The sequence below is a fragment of the Podarcis tiliguerta genome, assembly GCF_965153285.1.
Source record: "Podarcis tiliguerta genome assembly, chromosome: 5".
In the NCBI taxonomy this organism is placed as follows: Eukaryota; Metazoa; Chordata; class Lepidosauria; order Squamata; family Lacertidae; genus Podarcis; species Podarcis tiliguerta.
Window position 1 is genome coordinate 45,220,618 of NC_139538.1, and position 15,670 is coordinate 45,236,287.

Consider the following 15,670-nt stretch of genomic DNA (forward strand, 5'->3'; position numbering starts at 1 on the left):
AAATAATGCTCATAGTTCAACAGGGAGGATTCCTGGGCTGTGCATATAAGGTTTTGAACTCAAGGCTGTCAGTGGTGAAAGATGAGTCAGAATCTCTGGTCTGAGTGTTTGCTTAACATCAACTCATAAAAAACTATCAGAAAATATTTTAACATACATTCTTCTTATTCCCATTACAGATGCCCATTATATAACCTGTAGGATTCAAGAATGTTCAGAGACTACCAAAAGTGGACCTTTTTTGCACTCTATTGACACAAGCTCTCTCGTCGTCCAGGATGAGTACATTTTCATTCAGGTATGGGTTTGTAGAATCCAAATTTGCAGATCACGCTGAAGCTGCATGCGCAATATCAACTCCTTTGTGAGTTTTGTTTTCCATGCCAAGCACTATTTTTTGGAAAAAACTTAGTTGAACAGAAAATATGCAAATATGGAAATGGTTTTACAGATTTTATGTTTGATATTGGTCTAAGGGCAGGGATGTCTTTCGGGACCTTTAAATGTTAATCTGCATCTACCCTCTGCCAGATATTTATGCTGAAGGTTTTTTTTCTTTTTGTAAACCATTGAATTGTAATTTGCATCAATTCATTCTACTTCAAGGAAAACAGTTTTACCTTTTACCTGCCAGGCACTAATGGTAAAAGTTTGCACCCTGATTATAATGAAATTCACTTGCCATTGTAAATTGAATTTTTTTAGACCTTCAAATGGAAGAACCTAAGGAAATTCAGACTGTAGTTGCTGTTATTAATTTGACTGACAGTTTAGAAATGTAGCTCGTTACATTCCTTTATTCCACTTAGAATATAGGCTCCTGCCTGTCACCTTTGTATTCAGTTCTTCTTTTCTGTGATCTTTGCTTTTCTCTCTGTCACTCTAATGACTTTTAATCCTGTTTCTTTGTGCATCTGTTGGTCTGTCTTGGCATCACTTTTTCTTGAAAATTCCAGTTCATTTGTATGCCTTGCTTTATTATTCAGCTCTTCACTCCTTTCATAGGTTTATCCATCTCAATTTTTCTTCCACAAGTTCCTGTTTTGGCTCTACTGGTCCTTCATTGTTGGGTGCTGGTAATGTCAAGGTTGCAAGTTTGATCCCCGCATGGGATAGCTGCATATTCCTGCATTGCAGGGGTTGAACTAGATTATTCTCAGGGGCTCTTCTAACTCTATGATTCTATGACCCGTTGTAAAGTAACAGTTGCCAAAATATGGAATGAACACTTGTTTTCTTCGTCCCTGATTTTTGAGATTTGAGATTCACTAAGTCTTGATTGGGCAATGGAATCTTCATTCTTTGGATCAGATACTTTGCATAGCTGGAACAGTAAGCACACAGATTATAGTTTTTATTAAGCAGTCTCATAAATGTATATATATATATAGTCAGTAAGTTTATGGTGGGTATGTTCTGATACTTGTTGGATGGATCCTTCAGGCAACCTAGTTCTACTTGGTGGCTGCAAAAGTCAGAATTTGTTGGGAAATAATTAGCTAGAATATTGGGGAAATAAGAGCACCGAGAGAGACGTCTGAATTTTTGCCTTCCAGGATAGTGCTCTGTCAATAGTTGTTGCTCCATAAACCTTTTTCTTTTTAAGTTTTAGCTAGGAAAACTTAGCAATTTGTCTATATCAGTTCTTAATAGCTGGCAAGATGGTACAGCGATGGACTAAAGGGTTTTAGGGTTAATTTTCTAATATCAATTGTTTTGCCTGTAGTCTATGAAAGTTCAGCTGATCCAATAATGAAGTTGTCAGCCACGGAGTGTTTCTGTGAGGGAAGGGGAAGAGCTGCCTGTGATTTAGAAAGACCTCGGTAGGGAATGATGAGGGACTGGCAGCTGGATGGGAAGAAGTTTCTTTTGAAAAGAAAGCTAAGAAGCAGGGATTCTAGAAGCAGATAGATTAAAGAAAGGGAGAAGTATGTCCAGTAATGAAATACAGGAACTCGAGAGAGGTGTAGGTGAAATATGCATCTAGCTGAAGAAGAGAAAGGGGTCAAGGAAAGGAATGACTAGTGAAAAGCAGGAGTCTAAGATATGAGAATCTGTGTGCCATTGGCACGAACCGTGTGCAAGAGAGTCAAGAGTGCTGGGCAGACAGAAGTTCTTTACCATTAATTAGAGTCAGCAGAGCTGAAGGCAGCAGGATCGAATAGAGGATTTTAAAAGTAGTACCTTTGGATATAGCATGTGGCTAGAACAATGAGTTAAAGAGTAACTCATATTTGAAAGCAAAAGTGGATCAGTCACTTGAAAACAGAGAACGTTGGGAGGTCTGACAGTACAACTAAGGGGTTTGGCTTTTTGTTTTCTGTATTTCAGTGCTTATAAAGGAGAATTTAGCGTTTGTTGATGGGTTTGTTGTTGAGGTTCTGAGGACTAAGAACAGAGACAGCGACAGAGCTGAAAGTTATTTTTTCTGTGACTGTCACACTGCTAAAGAGATGAAGGTGATGACATATTCAGATCAGAGTTGGACTTAGAAATACCCAGGCTTTCCCTCAAACTTCAGGGCTAGTGAATGTGAAAAGAGAGCTGCCAGTTTTGCTTCTGAAGTCATGCAAAGAATGCCAGTCTGTTTGTACCAATGATGAGATGCTCTGTGTGGGCTGATCATTCATCTGCCTGCAATTGGCATCTACTGGAAACAGAACACTTGGGGCTGGAATTAATTGTTGCTAATTACTCTAAGTTTAAAAAAGCCAACGGATTAAATGAGGTGTCTTAGAGGTACTTATCTCTGTCTATCATTTGAAATTAATGGTTCAGAACATTTTTATGTTTATTATTTGGAACATTAAATAAACATCAGATAAATAAGTAAGATTGAGGGACATATGAAGATCTCACAGGTGTGAGAATGATCACTTTATGAAAGTGTGTGTGTGTGTGTGCCTTAATCGGCTCTGTGTTTACCCTGAATTTAGTGGCAAATTGAGGTGATTTGTAAAGGTTCTCATGTTTCTGTGTCAGATCATACTATTAATAAGGCATCTTGAAGCAGATTAGGGACTCCCTAAGTTTCTGAGAGGCTCTTTCTGTGTACACACCACATTTAATTCTAGATTCAATTGAGACTTTCTACTTGTTTTTTTCTGCATACTCCACATACAATCTAGGCTTAGTGCATATTTTTTGGCCCCTGAAAAGTGCTTCTTGAAGAACTTGTTTCATTCTGAAAACAAAAGGTCATTGCAGATTGATTCTGCATTATCCCACAATCTGCCCATTTGAAAACAGAAAGAAATAGGCAGTCCTGCCAATGGGGTGTGTGGGTGTGTGATATTGATTGTATCCCCAAAAATCTCTGGGGAGTGCAGAACCACTCCCCTTCACCCACATGAAATGTAGTCTAATGGTCCAGGAAGAGTGTAGACACAGTTGATTTACACCAGGTAGAATCTGGAGTAAAACCTTGGGAATAAGCATACAAAATCAGGGAAGTGGAATATGAGGGAAGAGTCCAACTCCAGCCAAAATAGAAGACCACTTGTTTCCAAATTCTCTTAGTATACTGTGGCTGTATGGGAAACTCAAGTTGAGATCAGGAGAGATGAAGGTGCACTATAGCTATGTACAGGTGGCAGTGTTTAGAAACTTAGAAATGCTGTTAAAGAGCTATTGTTGCCCATAGAGACATTCCTGCCATGGTTTTTATTCAAAACTCTTTTCACAGGGTTCTGCAGCACTTCAAGAAGTGCTCTGTAACAATCAAAATGACAAGAGTGGCTGTGATAGATGTGCATATGTTTTGGAGTGACACTTGCAGACATCTACCTGGTAGCATCCGTGACAATGAATATGTCCACACTCACATCCACCCACATCCCACTTTATAAGCCCGTATTTTGAAATGCTTTTCATAGTTTTCTTTTCCATATGTGAAAAGGTAGGGTTTTCACATCCATATAGGTGTGTAGCTCTTTAACATGGTGCAACAACATCTTGAAAAAACCACTGCCTGCCTCTAATGCTATAATGACATTCTTCTGTTGTGTTGAGGGTTAGTTAAATTCATAGACTTTCTCTTCCTTCAGCAAGGTTGCCCTGTGCAAAGTAAGGCTCTCTTTCTCCTTATTACAAGTATGTAGTAGGAAGAGGAAAATAATAATTAATATAATAATATTTTTTTATTTATACCCTGCCCTTCCCCTTCGAAAAACTGGGCTCAGGGTGGCTAACAGCAGATATAAAACATTGATTAAAATGCAACTTAAAAACAGCATAAAATACAACATAAATGCAGCATCAATGTCAATAAAATTCAAAAATTCAAGGGTCATTGGGGGGAGGGGAAACCCCAGTCAGTAAACATCAAATGATCACCAGGACTAACTGGCCAAGGTGGTCCTACTAGGCCCAGCAATGAGACCAGGGAAGAGTTTAAATGTGGGGTCCCAGAAGGGTTTCTTCATAGACAAGGAAAGGGGAAAGGGAATAGAAGATCAGGCTACAGAAATTCAAATTGAAGGCCAGGCGGAATAGCTCTGTCTTACAGGCCCTGTGGAAGGAGATCAAGTCCTGCAGGGCCCTAGTCTCATGGGACAGAGCATTCCACCAGGTCGGAGCCATCACTGAAAAAGCCCTGGCCCTGGTGGAGGATAGTCTGGCTTCTTTAGGGCCCGAGTAGTTTCCTGCTACTCTGTGGAAATGATCATCTGTGCATCCCCTATGAAAGAGGCCAAGCAAATATACAACAGTGATGGACAATTGCTCAAGAATTCTCAGCCTTGGATCTGACTATGTTTTCTGCAGGTTCCCTCTGAAACCGGTGAGATTTAAGGCATGCCTATTTCCCACTGATTTCAATGAGACCCAGGTTCAACTAACTTAATCTAAATACAATCCATTGAGCTAATGACAAGTTTTGGGAGCAAGGAAGCTGTGCAGTCCCTCAGATTGTCTGACCAGCTCAGGTGAAATGACTTACTGAAATGAAGTGGGAGATGGATTTCAGAAAGTATAAAAAGGGAGAGTGCCTAAATTTCCATACACTGGGTGCCTTATAATTAACCCAATAATAAAATGGAAATATAACCCCTTTTGATTTTATGCAATTAGCTTTGGATTATGGATATGAGACTACATCCTACTGTCCACATCCCTGGGAGGAAGCTCTGTGGAAGTCAGTGGACTTACATCTGAGTAGACAGAAGTGTAGATTGCTTCTATACTTCTTTATAGGATTGCACTCACAGTTTAACTGATGGCTATAACGAAAGGCCGCGACCTGAGCACTTCTATATTCTTCCCAGTGAGCCTGGCCAGACCCCTAAGCTTTATGTTCCTATCTGGAGCACTGTAGTCTGAGTCTATTTGGAGCTTTCAATGCAGCTCTTCCAACCTTCATCAGAGTTAGGATTGGCATCAGCATCTGGATGCACTCCATTTCTGCTTTAAATTGGGAGATCCTTGCACCATTAACCAAAGAGAGATGTAATGGGGAGGCAATAAATTATCGTTATCCTGGGACCTGGGCCAGAAACACCCCTTTTTGTCTTTGGCTTGCATGAAATATTTACTCAGGTTTCTGAAGCGCACAAGAAGAAATGTAAATGAAGGCTGTGGAGTGCAGAGTCTCTGCCTTGTTGATTGTTTATGCTGTCTGTCACTCTCTACCTTTCCAGCATTTCTTCCTCAAATCCCCTGTATCACTCCCATTTGTTATGCAATTTCATGCCTACTTGAATATTGAGAAGCTTTCCTCTTCAAATAGAGCTGGCTGGTGTGGCTCTTTCCCCCATGACAGTCGAGGGCATCCCCTTCTCATCAGTGGCTTCATTAAATCACCTTGTACCGACAAAAAGAGTCTAAACTACACCAATATTAATAGATTCCAGTTGTAATGTCTGCTCTTACTGATGATGCTACTGAGTCCAAATGGTGATGGAAGGGAAAGGGGATCTTTGATTTCTCCTGATGAAGGGAGGGTCTGTGGCAATTTGAGCTTGATGAGAGAAATTACAGGATGAGATACCATGGTGCTTGCTGCATGAGAGACCAGAATACGTTATCATAATGGTTCTTTAAGTATTGCTCTCGATGCTGACTAATTTTTTAAGTATCACTTGTGAGCTAGGAGAAGCCTAGATTGTATTTTTTTAAAAAAAAAATCAACAGAAAGGGTGTTTGTTGGTAAAATGAGACTCTTAGCTAGAGTTCTTTCAACAAGAAAGTCCAAAACCTTTCTGGATTTTGGCTACATCCTCTGCAGAGGTGATGCATGCAAAGAATTATGTTCTGCTGTCCCCTTTAATATTCATAAAGATAAAGTATCTTCCCCCAATGTCTGAGAAGACAATTAAAAGAAACAAAATCATCTGATCATGCTGACTAATTTTACTGCTACGTTTTGTTAAAAAGACCACTGTGATAGACTGTTGATCGACTGTGATAGACTTTATTGGTCATTAGTGCATGTGGGTCTTACAACAAGAATTCTTACAATAAGAATTCAGTCCTACATAAAGTTTGGTTTAAGAAAAAATACTTTCTAAAGCATTTAGCTAAAGACGAGTATTGGCAAAATATGTCAATACTGTATTTATGTAATCTCTGAGTTTCTTTCGCAATTCTACAAAGGTGCAGCCAGATTTCATATGTCACATCTGTGCTTGAGTCTGGCACCTACTTCAGATGGTCTTTGACCTGAACCATGTATGAAACAAGATATCTATAGGTGGCGATTCCTTGGAAAGCTAGAAAAGAAATGAAAATAATGTCTACAGATTTCCAGGAAGGTCCATATTTACTGGTTTACAGTATAACTGCTGCCCTCCATGCCAGGCTATAGGACAGATGTGACTCTCTGCTTAGTTCTCCCAGCTAAGCAGGCCTATTTGCAGCTTCTAAATTTGCAGCTGGATAGGAAGCCCACTGACAGTATGTCCACCAATGGAAAGCTCTGAAATGGGAGGGGCTGGGGAAGCTTGGATTCTAAGCCAATCATAACCATTGCCAGCTGGCATTGGGCCTGACCCAGAATCAAACATCGCACCAACCTGGACCCGGTGCTGGTAGCTGTCCTCATTGTCCTATCCCTGTTTCTGCTGCAGCTGCAAAGACAGGCCAGATTGGAGGTGCAATTGTGGCTCCATTGTTCTTCTACTCCCAACATAGGGATGGAGATTGGTTAGGACTGCAGCCTTACACATTTTTATCCCAATATAACTATGCCATTGCTTGGATCCAGATGTCCACAGTGTTCTGATGTGCACAAAGAATCATGTTCACAAATGAGGGCTTCCCCATTACCTTTCTTAGTCAGAAAGCGAATGTGGAATCCTTTCTTTCGTGGGACCATGCATGTATATTGGAGCAGGGCAACATTTTAGGTCATGCCATCTATTCATAGCCATCTATTCAAATATATTCATGGCAATTATGCAATAGAAATATATTTTTCCTTGGCTCTTCAGATGGAGCTATCAGGTTTTAACAGAAATCGATCCACGCAATTTATTTTTAACTTCTCCCTCTTTAGCTCCAATTGATTTTTATCTTTGTGATCAATGGTGACAAGAACACTCTGGCAGGACCACAGGGGTCAGTTCCTTCAGTCTTCTATTGAACCAATCATTAAAAGCTTATTATGAAACTAATAGGATGGAGACGTTTCAGGGATGAACATGATTGCAGCTGTTTTATTGGTGAATAATGCCTGACAGTGTTGATCTACTTATTATCAGTCTTAAGAAATGTAAAGGAAGAGGGGGAATGGATTGCTCCCACAAAAATAAAAACCCAAGGAGACTAGAGACCATGCAACACAGATGCTTATTTTAAAAACAACAGCACAGTGAAGATATAAGAGCAATGTTCAATCAAGTGTTTTCTTATTTGAGACTGTGCATTCCCCAGTTCCTGTCACTGTTTCATCTACACTGAGCCAAGTATTATTGGATTTGGAACTTGAAGCAAAACATCTGTTGGCAAAAATTGATTAACATTACTCTCCTTCTTTTGCTTCTGGGGGCCTTTTATTGTGCCGTTTCGTTTAAAATCTCACTTTTTTCTCCTTCCCTTCCCTCATCCCATTTTTGTCTGGTGCATCAAAAAACATCTGCACAAGGGAATATAATACTCACCTAAAAAGACTAAAATGTTTTTCTCCTGTAACTCTTCATAAAGATGATTAAATATAAGCAGCTATCGGTATCATAAGATTTTTACTTTGGAGAGAAAGCTTGAAGGGTGTTGTTGTGGATGTTCAACTTCAGTTTTTTATATGTGGCCTGTGCAATTGTTTTGGGAAGCAGTCATTGCTGGGAGGGTGGCGGGAGAAGTTTTACCTAATTAGCAAAATCATGAGATACTATGGTTAGACAAATGTGATGCCACAAGGTCTCAACTTGCAGTGATAGCTACGTTTGGGAACTTTAGCCGTTTGTGGTTACTATGGGCTCCTGACTCAAAGAGCAGGCATGTCTATCACAGTTAATCAACAGAACAAGAGCGCAGCATTTTATGAAATCACCAGTGTGTTTAACTTTGAGGACAAGTTGCTAAGGGTGCACTCTTATGGACCCTGGAAGAGTGTCCTGGGGTTATAGGAGACATTGGATATCCCTCTCCAATGTAAGAGACAAAGTCCTGATGGCAGAGAGAGAGACTTGATGTTGGATTCCCCTTCCGTGCCACTGCTGAAGAAGCAGACATCCTGGGCAAACTAGAGCTCTGAGTCTGGTAGGGCCAAAAAGGTGGTATGCCAGGGGAGGACTGAGAAACAGCTGGGATCCAAAGGATCAATGCCATCCTGGTCCTTGACACCAACTGGGGTAAGATCAGATTCACTCAGGTATATACATCTCTTCTTTTCTTTCCCTCCCATTGTTTCCAAAAGGAAACAAGTTGAGATACAGGCAACAAAAGCTGTCTGTGGACAAACGCTGGCTCCCTCGACCTGGAGCAAGATGAGCCCTGCACCCCATAGTCACCTTTGACTGGACTTAACTGTCCAGGGGTCCTTTACCTTTACCTTAATTCATAAGGAATACAACTACAGTGGAACTTAATTCGTTCTGGAGGTCCGTTCTTAACCTGAAACTGTTCTTAACCTGAGGTACCACTTTAGCTAATGCGGCCTACCGCCACCACACGATTTATGTTCTCATCCTGAAACAAAGTTCTTAACCCGAGGTACTATTTCTGGGTTAGCGGAGTCTGTAACCTGAAGCGCCTGTAACCCGAGGCACCACTGTACTCTGTTATGAATCAGGTTTGATTATAAATATAATATTAATTGTTATTTGAAATTAAGCTTTGTAAAAGGTGAAAGATTTATACGGTCTGAGATGAAGCCAGAGTATGTCTTTCAGCATGTAAATCAGTCAAGGTCCATTTAGGTATTCCATTGAAGGTAGGGCTATCAATGGCTACTAGCCACGATGGCTATGTAGCAGCTCCATTATTGGAGGTGGTATGCCTCTGAGTACAGTTGCTAGCAGCTGCAAGTAGGGAGAGTGCCGTTGTGCTCATGTCCTCCATACAGGCTTCCCACAGGCATCTGATTGGCCATTGTGAGAACAGGATCCTGGATTATATGCCCATAGATCTGATCCGGCAGGGATCTTCTTATGTTCACACAAGAAATATTTGGAATGTATTAAAATAATGTTAAAGGAGACACGGATATCATGCTAGATTAGCATTTTGTTAGAAAGTTTTATTCATTTGTTACATTTGAAGTGCAGTGCAGGTATGAAATAACGCAAAGAGGCGGGACCAGTCCTGGAAAAGTGAAGTCAGAACATCAAGCAGAGAAGACAGAGACATTTAATGGTAAACACATTTGTCCAATGGAATCATTTCAATTGGCCAGCTTCCTAATTAAACTCATAAAATATAAAGCCAAAGGAAGGGGGGGAAACCCCCACCCAGATTAACGAGCCCATCATTAAGTAAAGGGGGAGTAAAAAAGACAAACACAGCTAATTCTGGGCTAAGTATGATGGATGAGTGTAGGAGAAATAATTGGATGGCATTCATCAAATATGAAATAAAAGGTGGTGTCGGAGGGGGGAAAAAGCTGTAATAATCTCTAGGATTCAGTGTAGGCAAGTTTTCTTATATGCAAAGTTCATCAAAATAAATGAAAAAGGGGCTCCTGAACTTCATTCCTCACTAGAGAGCTTCACAAATGGTAATGAAGGTTTGATAATTGCTTGTGATTTTTATTACCCTAGGTGTAAATCATGAAAAGGCCATATCCCTACTGATGTAAGCATCAGATTGGTCCTCCCAACAGAGGGTTTCCTTTCTTTCTCCCAGTGGAGCTTCAACTGAGCACATAGCTATGCTTTTTTGCTTTTTTTTTTTGCTTCCATGGTGTTTCCTATAATATTTGGAATTTCTTGCCACTCCATGCAGTCCAGCAGAGTCTTGGAGGTACGATTGTGGTGAGATGTCTGGATTAAAAGCTCAGCTCATCTGTAAAGCTAGAGCCAGAGCACACGTCACATGAATCATGTAGAGAACACTGGAAATGGTATCATCTAATGACTTATCCCTGTGACGATAATCCATATAAAAGACTTGGCCATAATGTCATTCTGGCTCTTGGTGTGGACAGATTCCATGTGCTGAGAAGGGATATGGATAGGGAAGAGATAATGTTGAAGATGTTTAATAAAATCTTGTAGAAGGTGACTTAGCCACCATTAGACTATTATCCCTTCTTAGCCACTCCCCACCTTTCTGAATTTGGCTGGCCATGCCAGTTCACTCTCAAGTCTGGGGCTGCTGCAGATAAATGCCATGTTGGTCTTGAACAAAACATATTTGTTTAATGATTTAATGGGGAGGGGGTGGGTGAACTGAGTGGAGCAACTCTAAACAGCTTTTTCCCTAGTTTACTCAGTGCAGCACCAGTCCGGACTGGAAGGGTGGGGATAGGGAGTTGCTGTTATCTGCTCTGTGACTGGAGATGAAGGTCTGTTATAAATGTTGGACCTGAGAGAAAGAATAAGGATCTTGTTGGTCTACCATCTACCTCACTGTCCAACAATCTCTCTGGGGTTGAACTGTCAGAGTTGGTCTCAGGAGTGCTGCTGGAGAACCCTCCCATGGTGGCATTCGGAGACTTCCACAGCCATTGGCCTTGAAGGAGGTGGTGGTATCATCAAGTTGCTAATCTTCCCTTCTTGGGCAAGGTGCTCCAGCAGACAGTGGTGATCTTCAGGTGTGCTTAGATGAAACTGATCTAGGCCCATTTCAATCTGGCTAAAGGCTTGGTTTGGTAGTCAAAGCTGTCTTGGTTGCCCTAGTTGATTATTTTGTCAGAAGAGACATAGGAGGAGTGCTTGATTCTCTTGCACCTCTCAGTGGCTTTTGATGCCATTGGCCGTGCTATCCTTCCTAACCGCATTTGGGATTTAGGAATTGGAGGCATCACTTTCTGTTGGTTTTGCTCCTATTTCGAGGGTGGTTCCATAAAGTAACATTGGGTGACTTCTGCTCAGCTCTGTGGGAGTCCCACAGGAATCAGTCTTGCTCCCTATGCTGTTTAATATCTATATGAATCTACTGGAAGCAGTCATAAGGACATTCAGAGCAACGTATCATCAATATGCTGATGCCTCCTAGCTTTATCCTCTGCTCCATCAGTATCAAGAGAGGCAGTGAAGATTGTTAATCTGTACCTGAAGACAGTAATGAGTTTGATATTGACCAGTAATTTGAAACTGAATCCAAATAGTTCTATAATGGGGTGATTTCTAGGGCTGGAATTTGATGGTCCATGTGTTGAATACATATAGCATAGGGGCCCATGGAAGAATCTTTATGGTGGTGTTTCCATGTCTGTGGAATGAATTCCACACTGAAGTGTACCTTGGTGCATAGTATCATAGAATCATGGAGTTGGAAGGGACTCCAAGGCTCATCTAGTCCAACCCCTAAAATGCAGGAATCTAAACAAGCATCCATGACAGATGGCCATCCAACCTCTGCTTGAAAACCTCCAATGAATGAGAGTCCACCACCTCCCGAGGGAGTTTGTTCCACTGTCAAACAGCTCTTAGTATCAGAAAGTTCTTCCTGATGTTGAGTCAAAATCTCCTTTCTTGTAACTTGAATCCATTAGCATGGGGAACGCCAGGTTAAAATTGGTGATTATTATTTTTTGTCAGGTTTTTAGATACTCATGGGTTAAGTCATTGTTGTTGTTGCTAACTATGTTATTTGTGCAATTTATCATAATTATTTTAAATTGTTTTACTTATTACAGTCATACCTCGAGTTGAACGTGCTTCGGGTTAAACGCGTTCGAGTTGCGCTCCGCGGCAACCTGGAAGTAACAGAGTGTGTTACTTCCGGGTTTCGCCGCTAGTGCATGCGCAGACTCTTAAAATGCCGTCATGCGTGGAAGCGGCAAAATGCGACGTTGCGTCTTACGTTCTGTTCGGGATGTGAACAGGGCTCCGGAACGGTTCTGTTCGCATCCTGAGGTACCACTGTACATATTTTGTTTTATAGCATCCGATTTTTTGTAAGCCGCCCTGCAATAATTTTGATGACATTTGCCAAATCTCTTACTAAATAATAAATAAATAAAATCCTGAATCCCAACATTCTGATTGTACAAGACATACTCTAGTGTGTGGGGGGTGCCTAATAATTGTCAATAACCATCCTTCCTACTATTTTTGCAACAGAGGAAGATTGTCAAGTCATGCTATAGACGATACCATTGCACATTGCCTTTATAACTTAAGTGTTAGTGCACCGACTCTTCTTTTTGTAACCACTTCTTCTGGACAAAACGATCTCGGCTCTGCGTGTCTGGATTGAGAGTGATGCACTGAAGAATTCATGATAAAGTCCCACATTCAGAGCAGAATCAGATTCTAAAAATCTTCGACTGCTCTGAAGGACAGGCCTCTTTTTCACTTCTCATTCACTGCCAGAGCCTTGTCTGGAGAAGATCAGATATGAAATCTCTGTGCATTATAGCCAGTCTTCGCTCTGCCTTTGAATGACAGCTTGTCTATAGAAATATGCCACCATCTAGAGATGATATGATTACTGGGAGTATTATTGATGCTACAGCAATATAAAATGCCGAAATTTCAAAGGAAGGAAAAATACATATCTGCAAAGGGAATTTTGTAGGCTTTATTAGAAAATCTTAAAAGTCAGTAAATGTTTTGATATAATAAAGGAGCATTTGGTCTATTGCATTATCTCAGACCCTACATGCATGCTAAAGCAAATACTATAGAGTCAAAATTTATTCACTTAACTTTTCTTTTTCTTCTGAAAATATTCTTGCTGTCCTTCCATTTGACCAGTGACAAATATCAAACCCTATATCTTTAGTATGAGCAGGGCTTGGATATACATATCCAGTATAGATACGTGTGTCCTCTTATTTATCAAGCATAAGTTGTAGGCACTTTTAGAAGTGCTTAGCCAGAACTGGTAGTTTTGCTTCCTCCCTTTTTCTATATATAATGATTTCATTTCCCATCATTGTTTCCCATTTTGTTATTTATAGGAGCAATAAAAAACAAATATTATTCTACTCTTATCTTAAGATATATGTGATGCAAATATTCTCCATACTTTTATGTATTTTATTTACAGTGTAGACCCACGCTGGATCCAAAACAGACCAGTTAGGGAGCCTCCTTTTAGAACAGTTCTCTTTGACACCTGTGTTGATAGTATCCCTTTTGAGTTGCAAGTTGGCAGTCCCCCTGCACATCCTCTCTTCCTCTGTTCTAGTAAGAGAGTGTCAACTAGTGCTGTGTCAAAAGTAGAGGTTGATTATGACAACTATATTTTTCTTGCCCCCTAAATCAGCTGCCCTCAAAAGGAAGAGCTTAGATTGGTTTGGTAAGCCTTCTGCTTTATAAATCCATGCTGACTGCTAGCAATTTCCAAGAAGTGGCTACAAATTGATTGCTTTATAATTTGTTCTAGCAATTTCCCAGGTATTGAAGTCAGACTAATGAGACTGTAGTTCCCCAGGTTAGCCTGGCCTCAATACTCAGGAAGTTGTTAGAACAAATTATACAGCAATCTGTCTAGAAACACCTCAAATAAAAGGGTTTGATTTCTAGTTGCCCATTTGGCTTGGGTGCAAACAAAACTATACTTGCTCCAGTCCGTCTTCTGAAACTCAGCAGATAAATCATAATCAAAATTGAAATGTGAGGTTGTGCATGCAACCAAGAACAGAAACTGAGATGGAATTCAGAGCAACACGATTGTGGATGACTATTTCAGCTTCATCAAGCCTGGAGAGCAGGATGACATTTACAATTTGCAGGCACTTCCCCCCTCTTTCAAACAATGATGCTGAATTACCACCCTGGATGCTTTAGCTGAGATTTCTGCATAGCAGGGGGTTGGACTGGATGACCCTTGGGATCCCTTCCAACACTATGATTCTATGAACCAAAAATCTTGCAAAATTGTCAGGGAGTCACTGAATGGTATGTGCTTAAATAGTATTCATTCTTCTCTCTCTTTGTATTTGTACAGGTGACGACTGGTGGAAGAGCAAATTACTATGTGTCCTACAGAAGGGAACCCTTCACGCAAATAAAATTGCCCAAGTACTCGCTACCAAAGGTAAATGTGCCTTGTATAAGTAGTATTGATAAGTACAAAGTCTTTGACAAGAAGAGGTAATTTAATCAAGGAGATGGCCATAGCTCAGTGTTAGAGCATTGGCTTTGCAGGCAGAGAAACTCAGCTTCGATTCCTGGCAACTCCAGGTAGGAATGGGAATGCCCACTGCGTGAAACCCTGGAGAAGTGATGGCAGTCAGTGCAGAAAATACTGAGCTAGATGGAGCAATAGTCTGATTTGGTGCAGGACAGCTTCCCATCATCCTGCTTTGTTTGTTACTTTTCTATCATTCCATAAAGATATATATTGTTTAATACATTTCTATCTGTTCATAAACAAAGGAACATAGGAAGCTTCTGGAATCAGACCAGTTGGGGCCATCTATATGTACCTCAGTCTCCTTCTTCTTCTTTGGCGATCACTCATAGCCGAGTAACATTGTCTTCCATGAACACGGTCTTAACATTGAGACCGTAAGTGACTGTGGAGGCCAATTCCAGATCCACATGTCCTTCCACAGTGGGGACATAGGTTTCTGGGTGGCGGTTGATCATGGTGAGGGTTTGTCAAGCGTGCCTTCCTCTTAGAGCATTTCTCTCTTTCATCCTGAGTTCAAGCGTCTTCAAAACTCATGACACCTTTGGTAAAAGCTGTTCTCCAATTGGAGCGCTCGCAGGCCAGTGTTTCCCAGTTGTCGGTGCTTATATTACATTTTTAAAGATTTACCTTGAGACAGTCTTTGAACCTCTTTTGTTGACCACCAGCATTACACTTTCCATTTTTAAGTTCTAAATAGAGTAGTTGCTTTGGAAGTCGATCATCAGGCATCCTGTATGGAAGTGAGAGCTGGGCCATAAAGGCTGATCGCCAAAGAATTGATGCTTTTGAATTATGGTGCTGGAGGAGACGCTTGAGAGTTCCATGGACTGCAAGGAGATCAAACCTATTCATTCTTAAGGAAATCAGCCCTGAGTGCTCACTGGAAGGACAGATCCTGAAGCTGAGGCTCCAATACTTTGGCCACCTCATGAGAAGAGAAGACTCCCTGGAAAAGACCCTGATGTCAGGAAAGATGGAGGGCACA

The 15,670-nt window shown here is 40.8% G+C and overlaps 1 protein-coding gene across 1 annotated transcript in view; it reads left to right on the top strand.

Annotated features, from left to right (window-relative positions):
• SORCS3 (sortilin related VPS10 domain containing receptor 3) overlaps positions 1–15,670 on the top strand; it is a 405,333-nt gene that overhangs the window by 290,455 nt on the left and 99,208 nt on the right. The window contains exons 7-8 of the mRNA XM_083441626.1: positions 180–298; positions 14,497–14,586. Coding sequence (XP_083297752.1) covers positions 180–298; positions 14,497–14,586 — 209 coding nt within the window. The remainder of the gene's footprint in view (positions 1–179; positions 299–14,496; positions 14,587–15,670) is intronic.